The sequence below is a fragment of the Phodopus roborovskii genome, unplaced genomic scaffold (genome assembly GCF_943737965.1).
Source record: "Phodopus roborovskii unplaced genomic scaffold, PHOROB, whole genome shotgun sequence".
Taxonomy (NCBI): domain Eukaryota; kingdom Metazoa; phylum Chordata; class Mammalia; order Rodentia; family Cricetidae; genus Phodopus; species Phodopus roborovskii.
The window spans coordinates 1,771,767-1,793,467 of NW_026126540.1; the positions used below are offsets into that span (position 1 = coordinate 1,771,767).

General features: G+C 40.9%; 2 protein-coding genes across 2 annotated transcripts in view; one reads left to right on the top strand and one right to left on the bottom strand.

Moving 5' to 3' along the window:
- Veph1 (ventricular zone expressed PH domain containing 1) overlaps nucleotides 1–21,701 on the bottom strand; it is a 205,482-nt gene that overhangs the window by 156,770 nt on the left and 27,011 nt on the right. The window contains exon 4 of the mRNA XM_051198959.1: nucleotides 6,809–6,975. Within this exon, the coding sequence (XP_051054916.1) occupies nucleotides 6,809–6,975 (167 nt within the window). The remainder of the gene's footprint in view (nucleotides 1–6,808; nucleotides 6,976–21,701) is intronic.
- Ptx3 (pentraxin 3) lies at nucleotides 12,270–18,249 on the top strand. Its single transcript, XM_051198958.1, has 3 exons — nucleotides 12,270–12,482; nucleotides 12,915–13,316; nucleotides 17,035–18,249. Exons 1-3 carry the CDS (start codon nucleotides 12,353–12,355, stop codon nucleotides 17,646–17,648), a joined length of 1,146 nt encoding a protein of 381 aa, XP_051054915.1. The 5' UTR covers nucleotides 12,270–12,352; the 3' UTR covers nucleotides 17,649–18,249.

The following is a 21,701-nucleotide window of genomic DNA, read 5'->3' on the forward strand; positions in this document are numbered from 1 at the left end:
AAGGTCATGTCAAACTCTGATGACAGCTTATGATGAAGAGGATGTGGAGTAAAGGAAATACTCCTTCAATTCTGGTGGGAGCACAAACTTGTACAACCACTTTGGAAATCAGTACGGTGGTTTCTCAGAGAATTGGGAATCAATCTACCTTAAGACCCAGCAATACCACCTTTGAGAACATACCCAAAGGATGCACACTCACACCACAAGGACATTTTCTGATCTATGTTCACAGCAACATTATCCATAATAGCCAGAACCTGGAAACAACCTAGATGCCCCTCAACTGAAGAATGTATAAGGAAAATGGACATTTACACAATGGAGTATTACTCAGTGGTAAAAATCAAAGACATCTTGAAATCTGCAGGCAAATGGACAGAACTAGAAAAAGCCATCCTGAGTGAGGTAACCCAGACCCAGAAACATTAACATGTACTCACTCATAAGTGGATATTAGAAATAAAGCAAAGGGCAACCATCCTATAGGCCACAACTCCAGAAAACCTTAGGTAACAAAGAGGACCCTAAGAGAGACATACATGGACCCACCTAGGAAAGAGAAAAAGACAAGATCTCATGAGTCAATTGAGAGCATGGTGGGTAGAGAGGAGGGTCAAAGGGGAGAGGGGAAGAATGAAGGGGGTGGGAAAAGTGTAGCTCTATAAAAAGTTGCTTTGAATCAGAAAAAAAAAGAATAGGTCATCAGAAAATTATGCCCTGTTTGATTGATAGTAAAATGACATCTCAAGACCTGCATAGGGAATAGAAAGCAAAGTGTGTGTGTGTGTGTGTGTGTGTGTGTGTGTGTGTGTGTGTGTGTGTGTTCTACCACTTAAATTTGTCCTTAGGCAAAATTTCTATTTTAGTTAACATAGCTAGCATCGAGACTTCATTAATTTTTATGAAGCTACAAAACTGATTGCCACTCTTTTGGTTTACTACTTTTTTCCCCCTCCACACAGATGTTCTGGAAAACAGGCTGTGTTCTGCTGACTGTCTCTGAATGGCCTATATATCCCATTGCTCCATCTTCTCATGTTTTGTAAATGACTTCAAGTATTTATGCAGAGTGGCCCCTGAGCATTGTGGGCCTGGCGACCGGCCTGGTGGATGATGTGTTAGGTGTTGTAAGATTTGGCAGGAGAAGAGGAATGTTCTACTCTGTTGTATGAAACCCAGGAAATGACTATTCTTTCAGGATGAGACCGAGAAAGCAATTCCTCTGGGCCTGAACACTGAGGAGGGGGAGTTCCACTTGCCACTCTCTGTCACTCATCTTTGCCTGCCTGGGGCCAGAAGCCCAAGCCTGGGGCTAATAACATGTATGCATACACATTAATAAATTATGTTTGGTTTGCTAGCTAGTTTGCAGGATGTCCCATAGCAGCCAAGAAAACACTGACTTTATTCTTATAAAGGCAACTTGGAAAACTGACCAGACTTTTCCTATAAATAGGTCCTGAGGTCCCCCTGACGATGCTGACCATGAGTCACTAGCCAGGAACTGCCTCTCTATCTTGAAAGAATAGTGACCTGTAAAGAAAGATGCCCAGTGTCAATAATGAAGGATAGATATACTTGGTGACACATCTGTATCTTAGAATTTACAGGTATGTGGATTCTAAGACTTCGTGGACTATCTCCCATGTGTAAAGAAATTGTCTATCTCTACAGACCCTTGAATGGGAGAGAGGCTGCTTTAACAGGGAGGAAAGGGCTAACTAGGAAAATACTTAATCCATGAGTCATATCATGATCTGAGGAACAGTCTTTCAAGGCCCACTACTGACCAGTCCTGAGAGTCACATTCTCACTGGTGAAGACTGTAGCATTCAACGACCAAACAAACAAGCCAAACCCAACCAATCAAACAGAAACCCTAGAATGATTACAGGCGACTACACTGATTATAGATATCACTAATAACCTCTTTTTTAGTTATTTTACTTTGACAAGAAACCCAAAAGAAACAACTTAAGCCAGGAAGGATATATTTCGGGTCATGGTTTCAAGGATTTCAGAGCACCATGGTGTGGAAAGCATATTTTGGAAAACTCTGTCATTGTTGGGGAGTTCTCACATCATAGAAGACCATGAGGCAGATGTAACCCCCAAAGATATGTCCTTAGTGATCTCTACCTGAAATAGCACCACTGGCCAGGAAACAAGTATTCCAGCATTATGAGGATGTGGGAGGGCATTTCTGTCCCAAACCATCATGCCCTCCATGATAAGCCTAAAATGCAAAATCACACCTCTCCGCATCCACCTGACTATTTCATCTGGAAGCAAATGGATTGGAATTAAGTTGAAATGTCTGAATTCCTGGTTGCTGGTGCTTTCTAGACATCTCTGTAAAACCACTCTCTGTGATCATGCCCCCAATGAGGGAACATAGGAGAGGAGGTAAAGTGGGCGTAGTGTTTGTCCCTGCCTATGGCAGTGATGGTTCTAAGGGAACCATGGAAAAAAATGAAGGGTCTCCTTTGTCAAAAATCAGGTGTTTTTAGGTACATGGGTTAATATCAGAGTTTTCCATTTGATTCTATTAGTCTACCTGTCTATTTTTGTGCCAATACTAAGCTGTTTTCAGGACTATAGCTCCACAATAGAGCTTGAAGTCAGGGATGGTGATGCCTCTGGAAATTCCTTTATTGTACAGGGTTGTTTTGAAATACACTTAAGAAAGTGTTCAACATCCTTAGCTATCAGGGAAATGCAAATAAAAACAACTCTGAGACATCATGTTACTCCTGTCAGAATGGCTAAAATCAAAAACACCAGTGGCAGTTTATGCTGAAGAGGATGTGGAGAAAGGGGAACACTCCTCCACTGCTGGTGGGAGTACAAACTCATACAGCCACTTTGGAAATCAGTATAGTGATTCCTCAGGAAAATGGGAATCAGTCTACCACAAGATCCTGTAATAATTCCACTCAGGCATATACCCCCAAAAATGCACATTCATATGACAAGGACATCTGTTCAACTATATTCATAGCAACATTGTTAGTAATAGCCAGAACCTAGATGCAACCTAAATGCCCCTCAACTGAAGAATGGATGGAGAAAATGTGGTACATTTACACAATGGAGTACTACTCAGCGGAAAAAACAATAAACTCTTGAAATTTGCAGGCAAATGGATGGAACAGGAAGAAACCATTCTGAGTGAGTTAACGAAGTTACAAAAAGAGAAGCATGGTATGTACTCACTCATATATGGATTTTAGAGATAGAGCAAATGATCACCAGCCTATAATCCACACCACCATAAAAGCTAGGAAACAAGGAGGGCTCTAAGAGAGACATACAATGTCCCCCTGAGAAGGGGAAAAGGACAAGATCTCCTGAGAAAATTGGGAGCATGGGGCAAGGAGAGGGAGTTAGGGGGAAGAGAAGTGGAGAAAAGGAGGGGATAGGAGAACATGAGGGAGCAGGAAGATTGAGTCAGGGGAAGAATAGAGGAGAGCAAGAAAAGAGATGCCATAATAGAGGGAGCCATTATAGGTTTAAAGACAAATCTGGCACTAGGGAAATGTCCAGAGATCTAACCCCAACTAAGAATCTAAGCAATAGTGGAAGCAGAAACAGACGCCCACAGCTAAACAGTGAGCCGAGCTCCTGGAATCCAGTTGCAGAAAGAGAGAGGAGTGATGAGGAAATGGGTCAAGACCAGGCTGGAGAAACCCACAGAGACAGCTGACTTGAACCCCAGTCTGATAGCTGGGAAAGCAGAATAGGACTGACCCAGAACCCCTGAATGTAGGTGTTAGGAGAACTGGGAAGTCTTTGGGGCCTCTGGTAGTGGATCAGTATTCATCCCTAGTATATGAATGGACATTCAGAGCCCATTCCACATAGAGGGATAGATACTCCCTCAGCCTAGACACATGGGAGAGCCCTGCTCCAAATGATATGACAGACTTTGAAGATTCCCCCATGGAAGGCCATACCCTCCCTAGGGAGCAGAAAGGGGATGGGATGAGGATGAGGGAGTCAGGAAAGGAAGGGAGGGTAAGGGAACTGAGATTGACATGTAAAGCAAGCTTGTTTCAAATTTAAATAAAAATATTATCATAAAAAATGAAGGGGCAAGTAAAGGAGGCACTTTTACATGATGAGAAGGGACAGGAGCAGCTGGGCTTGGCAATTTCCTCTCATAGCCTCTTCTACCATTAGTATCTGGGTACAGTGAAGTCCACCCAGTCACTCTAAGTGCCTCCAAGATCTCGTGCTCTTCATTCTGAGTTCCACACTCACAACCAGTGACGTCACCCAGAGCCTGGTTCTCAATCACTTCACTTCTATCTCTTGTCATCTTCCCTACACCTTCTGCTGTATCCCCTGAAACTTCATTTGCTTCAGAAGCCATGGGCCTTCAGAGTCAATTTTTTTTCCTTTTTGGTGTCAAAACAATCATATCAGACTTAAGTTACAGCTTGGCCTTATCAGTGAGGCTTTGGAAGCATGACGCATGTCAATTCAAGTAATCTGTATGTGGCGACTGTAAGGGAGGGCAGATTCACTATGATTTAGAGAGGGAGATAGGAGCTTGAGGGGCTGGTCAGCATGAGTCCAGTGTAAAAACTCACTTCACCAAGCCACTCCACATCTCTGTGAGTGATCTACAATTTGGGTCTTCTATCTATAAACTATAAAAATCTTGCTATGTGGGACGAAGTAAAGGAGTGTGTGAAAGCACCTACCCAGTGGCCGTTACATGAATAAATGAGCTCATCCAATCTCAGCACCTCTGTCACTGTGACTAGTAGTGAGAACACTACTTTGTACCCTTCTCCAGGGGAAGCAGCCTAGGCCAAGTGAGGGAAAAGGTACAACTCAGACAGTCTGGCTTCAAAACCTTGGACCTTTCTTATTCTTTACTAGGTGTGTGATATCAAGCATGTTAACTTCTCTAAGCATCTGTTTTGCTCAAAGTAAGATGGAGGAAAATGAATACATTACAGAGTAAGTTATAGGATTAAGTGAGATGCTAGATGTGAAAAGGACCACTTTTAAATGGTCAAGCTGTCTGTAAATTTAAGCATTAAATTTAGCTTCTCCATGTGAGAAATATCCATGAAAGGACTACTGTATACCAGGTGCTAAACCAGCCATGGGGTCCTCTGTTGGCTGTGACCAGCAGTAAGCATGGTGGGACCAGAGCCTGACAATTCTCCTATCTCAGGGTGCTTTAGCGCAGAGAGGGACCAGGAACTTCTTCAATAAGTACTTTACCTGCTGAACTATCTCTTTAGTCCCTGTTGGACCCCTACTATCTGCCCAGCATGAAGTTGGGAACTAGTTGTGAATATGTAGACATGTCCTATGGTCTTTAAGGAGTTTATAGTATAGTAATAATGATCAATAAGTTATAACAACAATGCTATTGACAGCAACATACTATTACTATAATTATCTTCCCAGGGACAAAAGTAAAAATGTACACAGGCAGCAGACAGCTCCCGTCCTCTGGCAAGCCTCTGACCTTGTCTTTATTTTGTGATCTCTGTAGTAATAGCCTGTGGCCTATGCCTGATCTACTGAACAAAGATCTCTGAGGGTGCAGCTGAGGTAAGGGCCAGCTTCCTGGTCTCTGTCCTAGGGTATCATGCAAACGGTTCACTTAGTGTTAATAACTACTAATCCTGTTCATTTTCCTAGAGGTCCACTGTCCCTCTGTCCTCCCCTGCCCCACCCCCTTGCATAGACGGTATGTTTAAGGGCTCTTGCCTGGATGCTACTCTTATGAGGGAACTTCACTGTACTCTGAAATCTACATCAATTACCTAGTCCCCACAGTACCTGATTTCTCTCTGAGAAATGGAGGGAGTGAGAGAGGTATTATTTAATTCTTCTTATGTGATCTCTTAGACCAAGTCTCATGTAAGTTTGTTGTTTATGTTTGTGTATTTATTTACTATCATGTTACCTATAAATTCATTTGACCACTGAAACCACTGTGGTTTGCTAATTACAAGCATCTGAATTGTAAGTATGTTATTTCCATATAAAGAATGACAACTATTTGCTATGTAGAGAGTGACCTTTTGCTCCCACTCTGGGCACATTTACCCACCAATCAAGTCATGTGTAAATCTTTCTTTTGGCTCTGCTTGTGAGAATATAGACTCTTAGAACTGTGTGTGCACATTAAATGGCATTGAAGTTACCCTGCAATGGCTGCAGAGTCACTGTTGTTGCTTTTTATTAGTATGACTGTGATGGTTAATTTTGTGTCCATTTGATTGAATCACAGGGTGCCCCAATGCTTGTTAAACATTTCAGGGTGTCTGTGAAAATACTGTTTGGGTGAGGATAACATTTGAATACGTAGACTGGGTAAAGATTTCCCTTTCACTATGGATAGGCATCAGCAAACCTGTTGAGGATTTAAACAAAGGGAAAAGAGAAAGGAAGAGAGAATTCATATGCTATATGATGTGCTAGAGTATTGGTATTTGCTCATATTGAGGCCATCTACCCTCCAGTTTCTGGCATTTTTTAAAAATATGAATTAAAACTGTGCCCTTGGCTTTTCTGAGTCTCTCGTTCACACAATAATTTTCATAGTGGCATGAACCAATTCTTTCTTTCTCTGTCACACATACAGAGACACACAGACACACACACCTCTTGTACAAGTGTATTGTAAACAGATGCTTTTGACTGTATGTGCAAGGAAACCCTAAGCACATTAATCCTGCTCAAATTATTCAGAAGCAAATCCGGTTGTGTGGGCTATCACAGTGAGTGTGTGTACTACCGAGTGTATATCAAGCAGATACAATGCACTTTTTACCTCCACATCTTTTTTCTTTGCTGCTACATGCAAAAGCCGTAGGAGATGGTACTGTTCTGTCTGTTCCAACTGAGGCATCAAGGCCAGGAGTTCTGCCAGGTGTCTGTTGATTGGTTGAGGCTGCTTTTCATACACAGCAGGTAACACCCTCAACAGCATGACATTTCCTATTGGGGGGAACAATAAAGGCAACAGCGACTTGATCAACCTCAAAGCAATAGAAGTAACATCATCGTCAGCGTAATAAACTTTGCACTTAGGCAGTACAGTCAACAGCCACATGTCTTGGTAAAATAAGCAGAATAGCTCATACTGAAAAAAAAATTCCAACTGATTTCACAAGGGGGGTATTTTTTTTTGTTTGATATAATCAGCATTATTATCTAACATTTTTTTTTTCCTGAGTAATGCTCCATGGGGTTTAGAGGCACACTTGACAGTAACCAGACCACACCTTATGGAGACAGTTCCGATAAAAAATTCCTGATGAGGAGCAACACTTGGATGCTATTGAAATGAAAAGTGAGCAGTGTTATAAGCATGAACTTAAATGAAGCTGAACCAAAAAAAAATGTGCAGAGGAATGCACTCACATTCCTGAGGGGTGGGAGGCATGGTTTAGACAATGGACATATGGAAACTGTGCTTTAGTTTTATGAATAGCTTAAAAGGTAGCAATGCAAATTTAGATCCTCAATTTCTGCACTACTTCAAGGGGAATTTACACTCAACTTGTTTGTCACATGTGATTTGCCTCAAAGACCTGTGTGACAACCAGATTTAATAGCAAAACCTGAAGAAAAACAATTTCATAAGCCATAGAGACTTAACTGCAACAACATGTTACTTTATGTTATGGAACCCCCCCCCCAAAAAAAAAAAAAAAAAACCTGCCAAGCACTTATTAAGTGTCTCAGAGACCCTGGTTTCTAGATGTTCCTTGAAGAGCATTTTCTTGATCCGATTTATAACTTTTGTGTGGCAGTGGGGCTGTGATTGAACCTTGTGCATGCCAGGCAGACAAGCACTCTTCAAATGGCCACATGCACCCTGAGCCTGTTCGTGGTTTACTTATACTGTTAGCTTTAGTCACAGAAAACATAAACAGAAAGAATCAAACAGGCAGAAACTACACATATGTAAACCTTCAGTTAAGTGGTGGGAATATGCTAACACATAAAAGACATTTAATTATGAACATTAAGAAAAGAAAGCTTGGATTTCTAGAATATCAGTATCTATATTCAGTTAAAATCAGTTAAAATTCAGTTAAAAATGTACTTGGGTAAGAAAAAGTGAGAATTGCTTTTTCATAGAATTAGTCTCAAACATATCTTAGCAAAATAAAAGATTTTGGAAATAATGTTTTTTAAAAAAATAATTTGTACTTTGGAGATTGAGAAAGGAGGATGACCACAAATTTGAGCCCATGTGGTCTATATAATGAATTCAGGACAAGCGTGGACTACACAGCAGGATCTTGTCTCAAATTAAAACTAAAAACTAAACCATAAAGATGTTTTTTTCCTGGGATAGTGAGGAGATGGCTCAGCACTTAAGAGCACTGGTTACTTTTCCAGAGACTTGGGGTTTGAATCCCAGCTCCTACAACCATCAATAATTCCAGTTACAGAAGACCTAATACCACCTCCTAGCTTCCACAGGCACCTAGCACACACTTGTAGACAACACACACACACACACAATTTTTTAAAAAAGAAATTGTTCCCCTATTTTCAATAATTTAATACCAAATAATTAATCTTGTTTGGTTTCTGTTTCTTAATATTTATGTAGAGCTTCTCCTTAAATTTAGGAAATTGCTATTTAATACATAATTTATGCAGAACACATTAGGTCAAAGCACTTAGCTGTGGGTACACACTGGCAGCTGATGGAAAGAGTCATATTGAATGGGACTGTAGCTAGAATCTGGAAAAGAAACTGCTGTATTGACTTTTTACTATCATCTCCAACAAAGGCCTTGGGTGCTTTGGAGGGGAAATCCCTAGATAAGTCATTTTCAACTGACTTCAAAATAACTTACTTCTTAACGTTGGAAACTGATGAAGAAATCTGGATGAGGAAATCCTGTAAAAATTCCATTCACAAATTTATATATTCTTTTTAATACTAGATGTTTCAAGCCCAAGGGTAAGCATAAGTAATGATAAAAGGAACAATGGTGTGCCTATCACTCAGCTTTAGCAAAACTTCGTCTTGTGACATAAGTGCTTTCTGACCAATTGTTTTTTTATTTTTCTTTTTTATTTTCCTCTCCTCGGAAGCTATCACCCTGAAGTTAGTATTTCCCCTCGTTGTGAATGTTTTTATACTTCATTTATACAGGTGCATCAGTAGACATCTTACAATTGTTTGCCTGCTTTATAATTTTACATAAATAGGTTTGTTATATACAGAACTCAGGGTAAAATTCACATTGGTCCATTCAACATTATGCTGTTTTCATTCAAACTGACCTCTTATCTTTATTCTTCCTGCTTGCTCTTCTACACAGGGCACCCATTTGTTAATGTCCTCTGTGACTGAAAGGCATTGTTTTCTCTCACTCCCAGAAGAAATCATCAGGAAAAGGCCTGAAATCCCTCAGATTTGCTGTCTTCTGCTTTCAGAAGCCTGACATGAATGTCATGATGCTAAAGGCATAGGCAAGGCCACAACAGTCTTTGCAGGGGCTCCAGAACCATTTCTTTGGATCTTATAGCTTCTAGAGCAGTGGTTCTCAACCTTTCTAAGGCTGCAACCCTACAATATAGTTCCTCATGTTGTGGTGACCCCAAACCATAAAGTTATTTCACTGGTACTTCAAAACTGTAATTTTGCTACTGTTATGATTGTAATGTAACAGGCAACCCTGTGAAGTGGTCCTTCGAATCCCAAAGGAGTCACAGCCCACAGGTTGAGAACCATTGTTCTAGAGTCTGGTGTGTGTTTGTTGGTTCGAGGAACTTTCCATCATCTTCAAAGCTAGAAACTTGGTGACTCATTATCTTGCTTCCTTCTGTCACCATCATTCTTCATTGAGTTCTGCCTTCCTCTTTCTTCTCTCACTTTCTTTTAAAGCATTTTATTTATTATATGTGTGTATGCGTGCATGTGATATGAATGTGTGTAGCATGAGATGTGTGTAGATGTTGGAGGACTACTTTCAGGAGTTGATTCTCTCCCTCCACCATGTGTTCCAAGGATTGAACTTAAGTCACCAGGCTTGCATGGCAGGAGCTTTTATTAAAGGATCCACTTCACTTGCATGCCATCTTTGACTTTTAGGAACCCCTAAATAATCTAGGGTCATTTCCTTATTTTGTGTACTAACTTTAATTCTATCTGAAATGCAGCGATGCAGAACATGTTCACAGGTTACAAGGACTTGCACACAGACATCTTTTGGGGTCCATTATTGTGCCTGACACAAGCTTGTAAGAGCTTACACCCCCATCAGCTATGTGAGGGCGTCTGCTGTTCATAGCTTTGCTATGCTGGGCCTTCACATATTGGCTTTCTTTGCCTTTTGCTAATTTGATGGCGTGTAAGTTGTATCTCAGTTTTTGTTTCCATTTTCATTTTTTTTATTGTGACACACACATTTTTGTGTCAAATCATTTCCTCTATTGTGATTTGGCCATTCATAGTCTTTGTACATTTTCTATTGAGACAGCTGTTTGTCATCTAAATTCATTATCACTTTCTTTACTTTTGCCTAAATTGCCATTTTATCCATTCCTGGTCTTTTTAAAAATTTTAACTCACCTTTTAAGAATTATAGAAATCACTAATAGTTCTTTTCAAATATTCAGCTTTTCCCTCAATAGCTCTTTGAGTGTGTGTGTTCTTGTGGATGCACATTTACGTAGACTTATGTACATGTGGAAGCCTTTGAAATCAACCTCTGGTATGATTACAGTCACCTTACACATTTTAAAAAGATTTACTTATTTTTATGTCTCTGTGTGTGCCAGCATAAGTTTGTGTGTACCAACCACATGTACCTGTGGAGGTCAAAGGACACTGGATCCCCTGGAACTGGAGTAGTTGTCTGTGGGCTGACTGATATGGGTCCTGGGGACTAATCCTGATGCTTTGAAAGAGCAGGAAGGGTTTTTGTCCAGCTCTTCCACATTAAGTTTTGAGACAGGGTCTCTCATTGGTCTGAACTTGCCCAGTACTCTTAGCTGTCAGGCCAGGGATCCCCAGGGGCCCTAGCCCTGGCACTAGCATTAGGACCCTGCATCACCACACCAGGCTTTTTAATGCTGATTCTGGAAATCAAAGTTGGGTTTCCATTCTTCAGAGAGGAGCACTTTACTGACTAAACTTTCCACACTGCCCTTTAACAAATATCTTACTGACTCATATTGTCATTTCTTTCTTGTAGGTCTTAAAAATGGTTTCAAACATACTCGTTTTTTAGGTGCTGTTTTAAATAAGTGACACCCGAGCAGGAGATTAATGCCTTTTGACTTTCTGCTGATTCTTATTTACAGTGTACCATTCCCTCAGATGTCGAGATATGTTTAACTGTGAATTCATTTTTTTCCCAAGGTGGTTGGTATATGCATGTGGATTCCAGATGCTTGAGGGAAAGTCCCTACTTACAAACACTTAGGGGTCTTGTGGTACTCAGTCTGGGAAAGCCAATCTTCTCTGGGGACTAAGAACTGGTATCAGCTCAGGAGCTGACCCTCTGGGCTTTGTTCTTTCTAGAATTTTGGTCACTGTATACTGTTGCTTTATTCAGAGTTCATCTGATTATTTTAAGTTTTTTTTTAATCACTACTATTATAATATCAACACCTATCTAGGTATTTTACACACCATATATATATATATATACATATATATATATATATCCAAGCTCCTGAAGCCAACATATCCCCACTCCCTCCCAGTTTCCCCTTTTATTAGAGGTTTACTTAGTTGTACTGTGTTTGTTAGTTGCAACTCCAGAGGAGTAAAGACAATGAAGCCAGAATTGATATGACTTCTAAAAACATTGAAGTTCTTACTGTGTCAGGTTATCAGTCACAGAATCAGTTCCTATAGCTTGGACTTGAGAAAGTGTCCAAAATAAAAGTGAAGAAAGTTTTCTATAGCTTAAGGGTTTGTGGACTAGTGAAAGCTCACACAAAGTGCCAAAATGATCATTTAATCTGCACCTGTGTTCCCCACCCCCAATAGGGATACCAATTCATGTTACAGCAGCAAATGATCTTCATGGGGGCCAGCAAAGCCCTGCTTCCCCACCCCCAATTAATCTGCCTGCAGTGTGGACCTTTGTGGTTTAACATTGTGAAACCTCTTCAGCTCCCTTGCCCTCCCACCCAACCCCCTCCCCCAAATCCAGGGGAACTCCCCCGTGCTGTGCCACCGGCATTACTCATTCATCCCAGTTCAGGCTTTGCAGCCTTTATTAAGGGCTTCCCTCCTGCCTCACTCTATCTCTCCCGGGCTCAAATTCGGTTCACTGGAGAACCTTTCTTCCTCCCCTAACTCAGCTGAGGAGCAAACTTCGTCTCTCCAGCAATGCATCTCCCTGCGATTCTGCTTTGTGCCTTCTGGTGTGCAGTGTTGGCTGAGACTTCGGATGACTATGATCTCATGTATGTGCACTTGGACAACGAAATAGACAATGGACTTCATCCCACTGAGGACCGTAAGTTTATTTTAATTCTCTCAGTCATCCCAACTACATAACCCACATTTGGGGCGTGCAAATAACATACATATATACCCAGTAGCCAATGAAGCAAGCTAAAATCGTAGTTTGTTTTCTAAAAATGAGGGCTACCCAAGAAAAGCCAGAGGTTTTAAATTATTTTTATAACATATACAATGAGTTAGAATATATGAAATCGCTGCTTTTGAACTGTTTATAGCTACATCGATGGCAATTCTCCAGTTAGGTTAAACTTGTCCAGTAAAGAATGGTTACTGTGTCATTTTTGAGAGGGTTACTCTCAGGCTGTTTTCAGCGCTATCCTTAGAAGGAGGAGGGATGCTGGGGACAGGCTGAAACTTGGGGTCACTGAGGGTGTCTCCCACCCGCCGGGCAGGCTGGTAACGTTGTGTGTGTCCCGCGCTCTAGCCACTCCATGCGACTGCCGCCCTGAGCACTCCGAGTGGGACAAGCTGTTCATAATGCTGGAGAACTCACAGATGCGGGAGGGCATGCTGTTGCAGGCCACCGACGACGTCCTCCGCGGTGAGCTGCAGCGGCTGCGGGCCGAGCTGGGCCGGCTGGCGGGAGGCATGGCGAGGCCATGTGCTGCCGGGGGCCCCGCGGACGCCAGGCTGGCGCGGGTCCTGGAGCCGCTGCTGCAGGAGAGCCGTGACGTGAGCCGCAGGCTGGCACGCTTGGAGGACGCGGAGGCGCGGCGGCCCGAGGCAACAGTGCCCGACCTGGGCGCAGTGCTGGAAGAACTCCAACGGACGCGTGCCGACCTTAGCGCGGTGCACAGCTGGGTCGCCCGCCGCTGGCTGCCCGCAGGTAAGCCCCACGTGCAGAGTCCCCGTCGGCTTTGTCCCTAGATCCCGCCGCACTTAATCATACCATACACTCTCTAGTGTGGCCCCTCACTCTCGGAGCCCCGGAATTTTTCATATGCACTGTCACGGAACTCAGACACACCACACAAACACATTGCCTTTAAAAAATATTTCCCAGACCTAGGAAAGGGGGGCTTTAACCATCAATCTGGAAGTAGACGTCAGAGGTCCCTGATACCGGATTCGACCAGTATTAATGGAGCTCCATTGTCAGGTGTTTAACTGTGACCCTCCTTGCTGCCCGAGTCCCTCCGTTAGGGATTTCCATGTCTTCTAATTTTATCCGGTCGCTGTCTTTAAGCGAGCTCTGGTTTCCTACACTATTTCTGGGCCCGGGCTTACTTCAGAGACTTTGCCAGCCTCTCTGCTGACTCCTCCCCCTCTGCTTCTTCTGAGCTGACTTGCGCCTAATTGGATCTCCTGCAGAGTCAGCAGAATTCCACCAGGGTTTCCTCAGTCCAGTTAATTGCACAGTGAAGGTCAAGGCGTGTGGGGTTTGGAATAAATTCTGTGAAGTCAGGAACAAGAGTCAGGGGTGTAGATGACCACTCTCCATCTAGACCCCAGGGCCACACAAGAACTGGACTGTAGAGACTATGCAACTTGTGAAAGCCATAAAATTCCCAGCTGATGAGGGCTTCCAATGGTACACTTTTAAAAGTTCAAGAAACAGGACATTAGAGCCTGGGAATAAGCTTCTTATTGTAAAATTTCTGAGGAGGCAGTGATGTATTGCTGATTATTCCAGGAAATTAGTGTCCTGTGTAGAAAAATATCCCCTGTGCTTCTTGTGAGACTCAGAAACAATGCCAAACAAAGCCACCCCAACCTGTATTTCCCGCGAATGAGGTAGGAGGAAGAACTTTCCATTTCCTTTACAGAACCCAATGCTACAACCAGTCCTTCCTAAATATTTGAGGACTGTTTGTCAGTATGGAGGCTATGTCCTTAAACCTAAGGAAGTCTTCAGAGAAAAAGCATTAAGTCAAATCTAAAGCAAACCCTCAATGTACTAATTCTGTGACAATTGTAAATGCATGGATGTTCTGTTTTGCAAACTGGATAAAGTCACATACATATAATGTACTTCCCCACAAGGAAGAAATTACTCTAATTTGTACTCTCACTTATGCTAGAAGAGAGATGTATAATTTCCCAATTCTAAACTGTTGATGCTTATTACACCCAATAACACTTTCCCATACAGGCTTTGATTTGTCCTTTCTTGCTGTCTTGCCAACTTGGCTCCCAGAGGGTTCCTAATCATGCTGTGGTCTGCCTCCTAAGAACCTGGTTTTCATTTTGCTTGGTCTTTGATAATATAATTACAAAGACTTATTAGTGAAAAGCCATTTCACGAGAGAGTTTCTGACATTTCAAAGAGATCCCAAGAGACTCAATCACTGTTCTGTAAAATAATCCCACAAAATCTGCCTGCATACTACTTTACAGCATGAACTCAAGTAGCTGCTGCACTCTACAGAGATGGTGGGCCTTCTAGACATAGTCATGGGTAGCTGTGGAATGCAATCCTCACTTCCTGGTTATATTTAACCAGGAAGACTGATAATTAGATTGTAGTGGATGCCCTCTTAAATAGTACTTTATTTAAACTTACAGTGGCCAGGAGATTTTAGATGCACACAAATGATAATCTTTTGCTCCCACAATCATTATTTGATTTGATTGTTGTAGCTAGAGAAATAATTTCAACTGAAGGCCTCATTTACATTTTTTCATGGATGATTAGAATTTTCATGTGATACTATTATTTGGAGGCATTGCTATTGTGGTTGCTCTTTGGAATTTTCATGTATTTCAATATTTTCTTTGTCTATTATGAAAAGTTATGGTCTACATTTGCTTGATGTTCTATGGACAGAGCCTAACTCATATCCATGTGCAGGATTTTCCTACACTTTACAAGACATTTGGTGCCCACAAGTTCTATTGATTCACCAGTTAGGCTTTAAATGCTTGGGGGGGGGGGTGACTAGTCATCTCACAGCATCTCCTTTAGGTTATTATAAAGTGGAAATCCAGCCTATGTTAGTGTTTTCAGATATAATATGAAGCAGAGCTTATCTGGTCAAATTTAGCATTTCCCAGGTCTTCACTCTGGCATCTTAGCTGCTGATGCAGCCTTGAGATCAGCAGAGGTGGGAGTAGATGGGCCCTCATCCCTATGTTCAAAAGTCTCTATCTTCTGAATGTTCTCAGCAGAAATACATTCTCTTAGAAAGTCCTTCAGAAAAATTCCCTCCTTTGAAAGGGTTTTCTATAGTGGTGTAACTAAGTTTTAAAGCATGTTTTCGGTCTGCCCAGATTAGTAACTTACAGACTTAAAGACCAGAATGTATGTATGTATGTATATATATATATATATATATATATATATATATACATATGTGTGTGTGTGTGTGTATGTGTATGTATATGTATATGTATATGTATATGTATATGTATATGTATATGTATATGTATACACACACACACACATACACACACACACACTCTAAATACAGACAACACTAAAGGCTGGTGAGATTGTAGGCTTCATCCAAAGCTGAATAATACTCGATAGCAGCAATTTATTCTGAATTCAGGGCTTCTATTAAAAGACAGTGTAATGTGTTGGCCATCTGCTAACAGATCACCCAAACAAAAATTTGAGTTTAAAATTTATCAACTGTAGAAACATGAGTAAGTTCTTTTTGACTCAATTTTCTCACCTATAAAGTAGGGATAGGGGGACTTTAAAAGCAAGTAGGAGGAAGTGTTAAGATGATGAACAAATTGATTAGAACACCATCTGAGACATAATGAGTACCTGATAAACATTAGTCATCATTAGTATGCTTTGCTTCCTGTCAAAGGGTGGTTTGCAAACTGGCCCTGGTGTTATGCAACAGTAAGTTCAGTCCCTTGGAGGTGGAGACAGGAGAATCATAAATTCAGCTCTTTGCCTGATGTGAGGTCAGCTTAGGCTACATAGAGGCTTACTTCAAAAAGCCAATAATAATGGTAAAAGAACAGAGTAGCTTTCTATAAACTCTGCAAAGTTACCAGTGTCCAAGAGTATGTGGTACATGGAAATGTATTCCCTGGTGACATCACTATTCTAAAAGACACACTGATAATGACTACCTAGAATGAGCTAGGTCCATTGAGTTTTATAGGTTTATTGTTTTAGGATCATGGTAAAAGTAAGAAGGAAATGGGTGGGTTTTTAATTCTTGGAACAATAGAATCCTCTGAAGTTAACTCATCATGATTCAACATTAAAACAAACAAACAAAAAAAAAAAAAACAAAAAACAAAACAAAAAAAAAAAAAAAAAAAAAAAGAGAAAAACTCAAAAGGGGATTGAAAGGGAGATGATTTAACATGTTTTTTTTTTTTTTTTGGTGTCTGTGGGTTGAGTTGGCACTTTCCTTCTGTTTGCATAGATAGTTGCTTCACTGAATAAGTCAAGTAAACTCTTCCTCACTTTCATTCTCCTTGATCTGTAGAGGTCAATCTGGAGGTCCTGTGAGTCACAACACACTATATAGTTATCTAGTATAGTTAATATGCTTATGTTAACAACCGAATACCCAAATAACTCAGAATGAATCAGAACATTTTTTTTCCCCTCGTATTCTGTTTTGCTACTCCAGGTTGTGAAACAGCGATTTTATTCCCGATGCGGTCCAAGAAGATTTTTGGAAGTGTTCATCCTGTGAGACCAATGAAGCTTGAATCTTTTAGTACTTGCATTTGGGTCAAAGCCACAGATGTCTTAAACAAAACCATCCTGTTTTCTTATGGTACAAAGTGGAACCCCTATGAGATCCAGTTGTACCTCAGCTCACAGTCGCTAGTATTTGTGGTTGGTGGAAAAGAGAATAAGCTGACTGCAGACACGGTGGTTTCCCTGGGGAGGTGGACCCATCTCTGTGGCACTTGGAGCTCAGTGCAGGGGAGCATGTCCTTGTGGGTAAATGGGGAGCTGGTGGCTACCACTGTGGAGATGGCCACACGTCACTCTGTTCCTGAAGGCGGGATCCTACAGATTGGCCAAGAAAAGAACGGTTGCTGTGTAGGTGGGGGCTTTGATGAAGCATTAGCGTTTTCTGGAAGAATCACAGGCTTCAATATCTGGGATCACGTTCTCAGCGAGGCAGAGATAAGGGAGAGTGGAGGAGTTGAGTCTTGCCACATCAGGGGAAATATCGTCGGGTGGGGAGTTACGGAAATTCAGCCACATGGAGGAGCACAGTATGTTTCTTAAGTTTTGTGAAACTCCAATTGAAGCCAAAGGAGATGCACGCTTTAAATACATGCCAGTTGGGAAAGTCTAAAAACGCTGGTCGTAATAAGAACACTTGAGACTAATGAAGGAGAGGCTTAAGATCGTCTTTATTTATCTTGGCAAAATTCTGAATAAACAGTTGAAGGAAAGGGCTAGGACAAGGCTTGGGGACATTGTTCCTAAGCCTTCTGCTTGTGGTGCTTTCAGATTAATGTCTGCCTCTGTCAGATAAACCCTCAGATAACTGAACAGCCTTGGACTCAGAACACAAGGACAATTGTGTTACTTTTCTTTGGTTAATTTTGTTTTGGCCAGAGAAATTTTTATACTGGCACAATAACAAAACAAGCTCTGTTGTCCATGGCTCATTCATCATGGTGTACCTTGTGACAAAAGGGATGATGAGAAAAACATATTTATACCACAAAGTGACTTATTAACAAACATAAATGTAGCTTATGTGTTATAATCCAATGTTCCAGTTGGGAGAGTCAGTTCTGTAACTTATATTGTGAAATGGGTTTGTATTAATTTTATTTTTGTAAAAGTCTACTGTAAATAAAATATTTTATAAAAGCTAGCTGGTGTCCTCTAATTGACGTTTAAGAGCTGTTTTGAAAGAAATCCACATTTTTTTTCTATTCTTCATCTAGAGCAGGCAAGTAGTTTTCAGAGGCTGCTATGAAAACAGCAATAGTTAACACTGTTAGAAGCAAACTCTATTACTGCTGCAAGCTTTGGTGTTCCACAGATTGTAAGAAATGCTAAATGCATTCAACTCTCTGGGTTTTAGTTTATCAACTACGGACCCAAAGAAGAAACGATCTGATGAATCTATGAGTTTGTACAATTTTCTACTCTATTGCAACACAGACATACAAACAGGTATTATATGGCTTTTCCAGATAGACATGATGCATACAAGTGATGACTACACACATCTATCAACTCTTGACATTGCTACCTAAAGCTGTCATCTACAAAATTCATACTGAAGAGTCAAGCAATCAAGTTATCAGAAATAATGCAAAAATGAGAGAGTTCATAATGTTTTCAGTAAGTTGGAATTTTGTGTATTCACAGGTCTTCTGGGGGGGGGGGTTATGGCCTATGGGCTATCTGTTGGACATAAATGGTAGGACTATCAAGGACAGAACCAAGAAGTTGGAAAAGAAGCAAGGCCTGTTCATTTTCTTCCTTGCAAAAAGCCAGTGAACCCTTCAGGTTCATGAGTCCTGGTAAGACCCCTACATATTAAGGATCGCTTATTAAGGATTCTATGCAAGGACTTCTAGAACCTTTAAAGCTGCTGCAGAATACCATGAAATCACAGTAAGCATGTATCATAAAGATACAGTTGAAGAACTAGGGGGCATTTCTGCTTAGGTGTGGCAGGTACAGTCAGGAATAAATCTGTAACTATCTAGTTGAGCTTCCTCAGACATTTGCCTTGATCTTCTCATTAAAAGAAAGAAACTCGGTGTCTTTCAGAAACAAAGCTCCATGAATCTCATACTTTTGGAGGATGCTCATGGAATCATTCTTCATCCCTATCTTGAATCTGTAAAGTTAGGTCTATGAGCCCATAACAAAATTACTTGCACTTATAAGCTGATACATAGGTCAGTCTTCCACCTGTGAGAATTATACAACTCAACATTTCTGATACATTGGCCCCATGCTAAGTCTCTATCTAGCTATTCTCTATATGACTGAATTCTGGAAGAAATACTAGACTCAACCTTGGAGAGTTCAGCTATGTACCTGCACAAATAAATATATTTAAACACCTTAGAAAATATGGGCCAAGATAGTTCAAAACTATATTCTGATAATATTGTGTACTATATTGCTCATTCTAGTATGCATTTGTATATGATTAGCAAGTGACATTTTGCGTACATGAGCAAAGAACAGTTGATGTTTTCCTTGCCTATTACAGTAACAGTTGACCTTTAAGCATTAATTACTTTATATTTAGAACATTTAATTTTTAAGTATGTATCATAGGATGTCAGAGCTTGGGTTTAGAGTTTGATGATTAATTGGCTTCACATTAATGGGAACTAGACTGACAAATAATATCTTATGATTGAGTTTTACTTAATTTCTTTACTATTCATTTATTAGCAAGCTCTTTATTTGAAAAATATACCAGGACCACATATCTCCAGACCTGTCTTTTAGCCAGGTGAGAAGCAGCATTCCTAAATGTAAAAGCCTTAGTTAAATCAATGTGCATATTGATTTACATTATGCTTGGGTTCTATGAATATGAAGGTACCAGATTATTGATCCTTGCAGCTTGATCTATTTGAAATGCAGAGGAAAGTCTGCAGGCGCTTCAGGACAGAAACCCAGTGTTTAAACCCTGGCACCACTAAGTACTAGCTTTCTAATTAGCAGACACACTCAACTAATCTTCACACATCTTAAATTACATAGCAAAACAAAGTCCCTAAGCAGATAGCGTACATAAAAGTGCTTTCTGGCTCATCAAATCAAGTTTGAAATGAGACATGTCTTAAAGTATTTCCCCAATGCTATTCCCATGTGTTAAAACATAAATAAGCAATGGAACAAAGCTATAACAAAGAGATATGCCTTAGGATTCCCCTACATTGTGGCTGGTATTTTAAGATCAGTATGTAGACAGCCAGGCTATGAAGGTTTCCTTTACCTCACAGCAACACCTGCTGGTCAAATAATGAAGGTGCACATGAACTGGAACCAGCTCCAACAGCCACCCAGAAGTCCCTTTCTCTCCCTCTCCTGTTTCTCAAACCATGGTTGGATTGACGTTTTACCATGTTATATTTAATTTTTTCCTGTCAACATCCAGGTCAGATATTTGTAATAGGACCTCAATTTAAAAAGGAGGAAAATTTACTCTTTCCATAGTGAAAGTCAGTCTGCTTATGATAATGTAAAATTAGTAATACCTTATTCAGATAAAGGAAGTCTACAAAAATTATAATAATAATAAAAAAATGAGTACCCTCCTTCAGTTTAAAAAGCTAAGACAAGAATAACTGAACAAGATGACTTGGGTCACTAGGATGAAAATGAATGTGCAACAAACATAGAAATATCTATATGGTAGCATTTTTTCCCCTAACAGTGTGTGAGATAGTAAACTTAGAACTTTTTTCTTTAGAAATAATTATATCATGTGTTTTGCGTGCGTGTGTGTGTGTGTGTGTGTGTGTGTGTGTGTGTGTGTGTGGTGTGTGTGTGTGCAGGTCCATGAATCTATGTGCATGCATAGAGACTAGAGGCATTGGGTATTCTCTTTTATCATCCTCTGCCTTTCTCCTTGATAAGGGTTGTCTCTATGTGAACCTGAAGCTCACATTTAATAATTTATCCTGCTGGGCTGGCAGCCATCAAGCCTCAAAGATTCAGTCTCCCATCTCTTCTTTGCACACTGCTGAGGTTACAGGTGTGTAAAGACCATGCCTGGCTTGTTATATGGGTGCTGGGATCCAAAATCAGGTCCATGTGATTATACAGCAAGCTTGCTCTGTCTCTCTCTCCTCTCTCTCTCTCTCTCTCTCTCTCTCTCTCTCTCTCTCTCTCTCTCTCTGTGTCTCCCTCTCTAATCAAGGGAGGGTTTCTTTGTGTAGGCTTGCCTGTCCTGGAACTTGCTCTGTAGACCAAGCTGGCCTCAAACAGAGACCCTCCTGCCTCTGCCTCCTGAGTGTTAGGATTAAATGTCTGGGCCACCACCACACGGCCACTGCAAGCACTCGTAACACTGAGCCATCTCTCCAGCTCCTGTCCTGAATTTATAATGGCTGAGCATCTCCCTAGGGATTATGAACCTCTGTGAATGGATATGGTTCTGCCTCCAGTATTGTAATATGGCCCTGGTGCATTGCAGACACTCAGTTAGAGATGGGAATGATGACCCTGGTGACAGGAAGAAGAATCAAAGTGACCAGTGTGCTGAGTGTTGTGTTGAGTGTAGGCATTTTATCTAGTCAAACTTCATCAGCCATGTGTGGCACATAAGATCACTGCCACAGTCCA

Bases quoted from the DNA above. Each gene is read 5' to 3' on its own strand.
- Ptx3 (XM_051198958.1), top strand. From the start codon at position 12,353: ATGCATCTCCCTGCGATTCTGCTTTGTGCCTTCTGGTGTGCAGTGTTG. The intron at 12,483-12,914 runs GTAAGTTTATTT...CCCGCGCTCTAG, and splicing joins ACTTCATCCCACTGAGGACC to CCACTCCATGCGACTGCCGC. The intron at 13,317-17,034 runs GTAAGCCCCACG...TTGCTACTCCAG, and splicing joins CCGCCGCTGGCTGCCCGCAG to GTTGTGAAACAGCGATTTTA.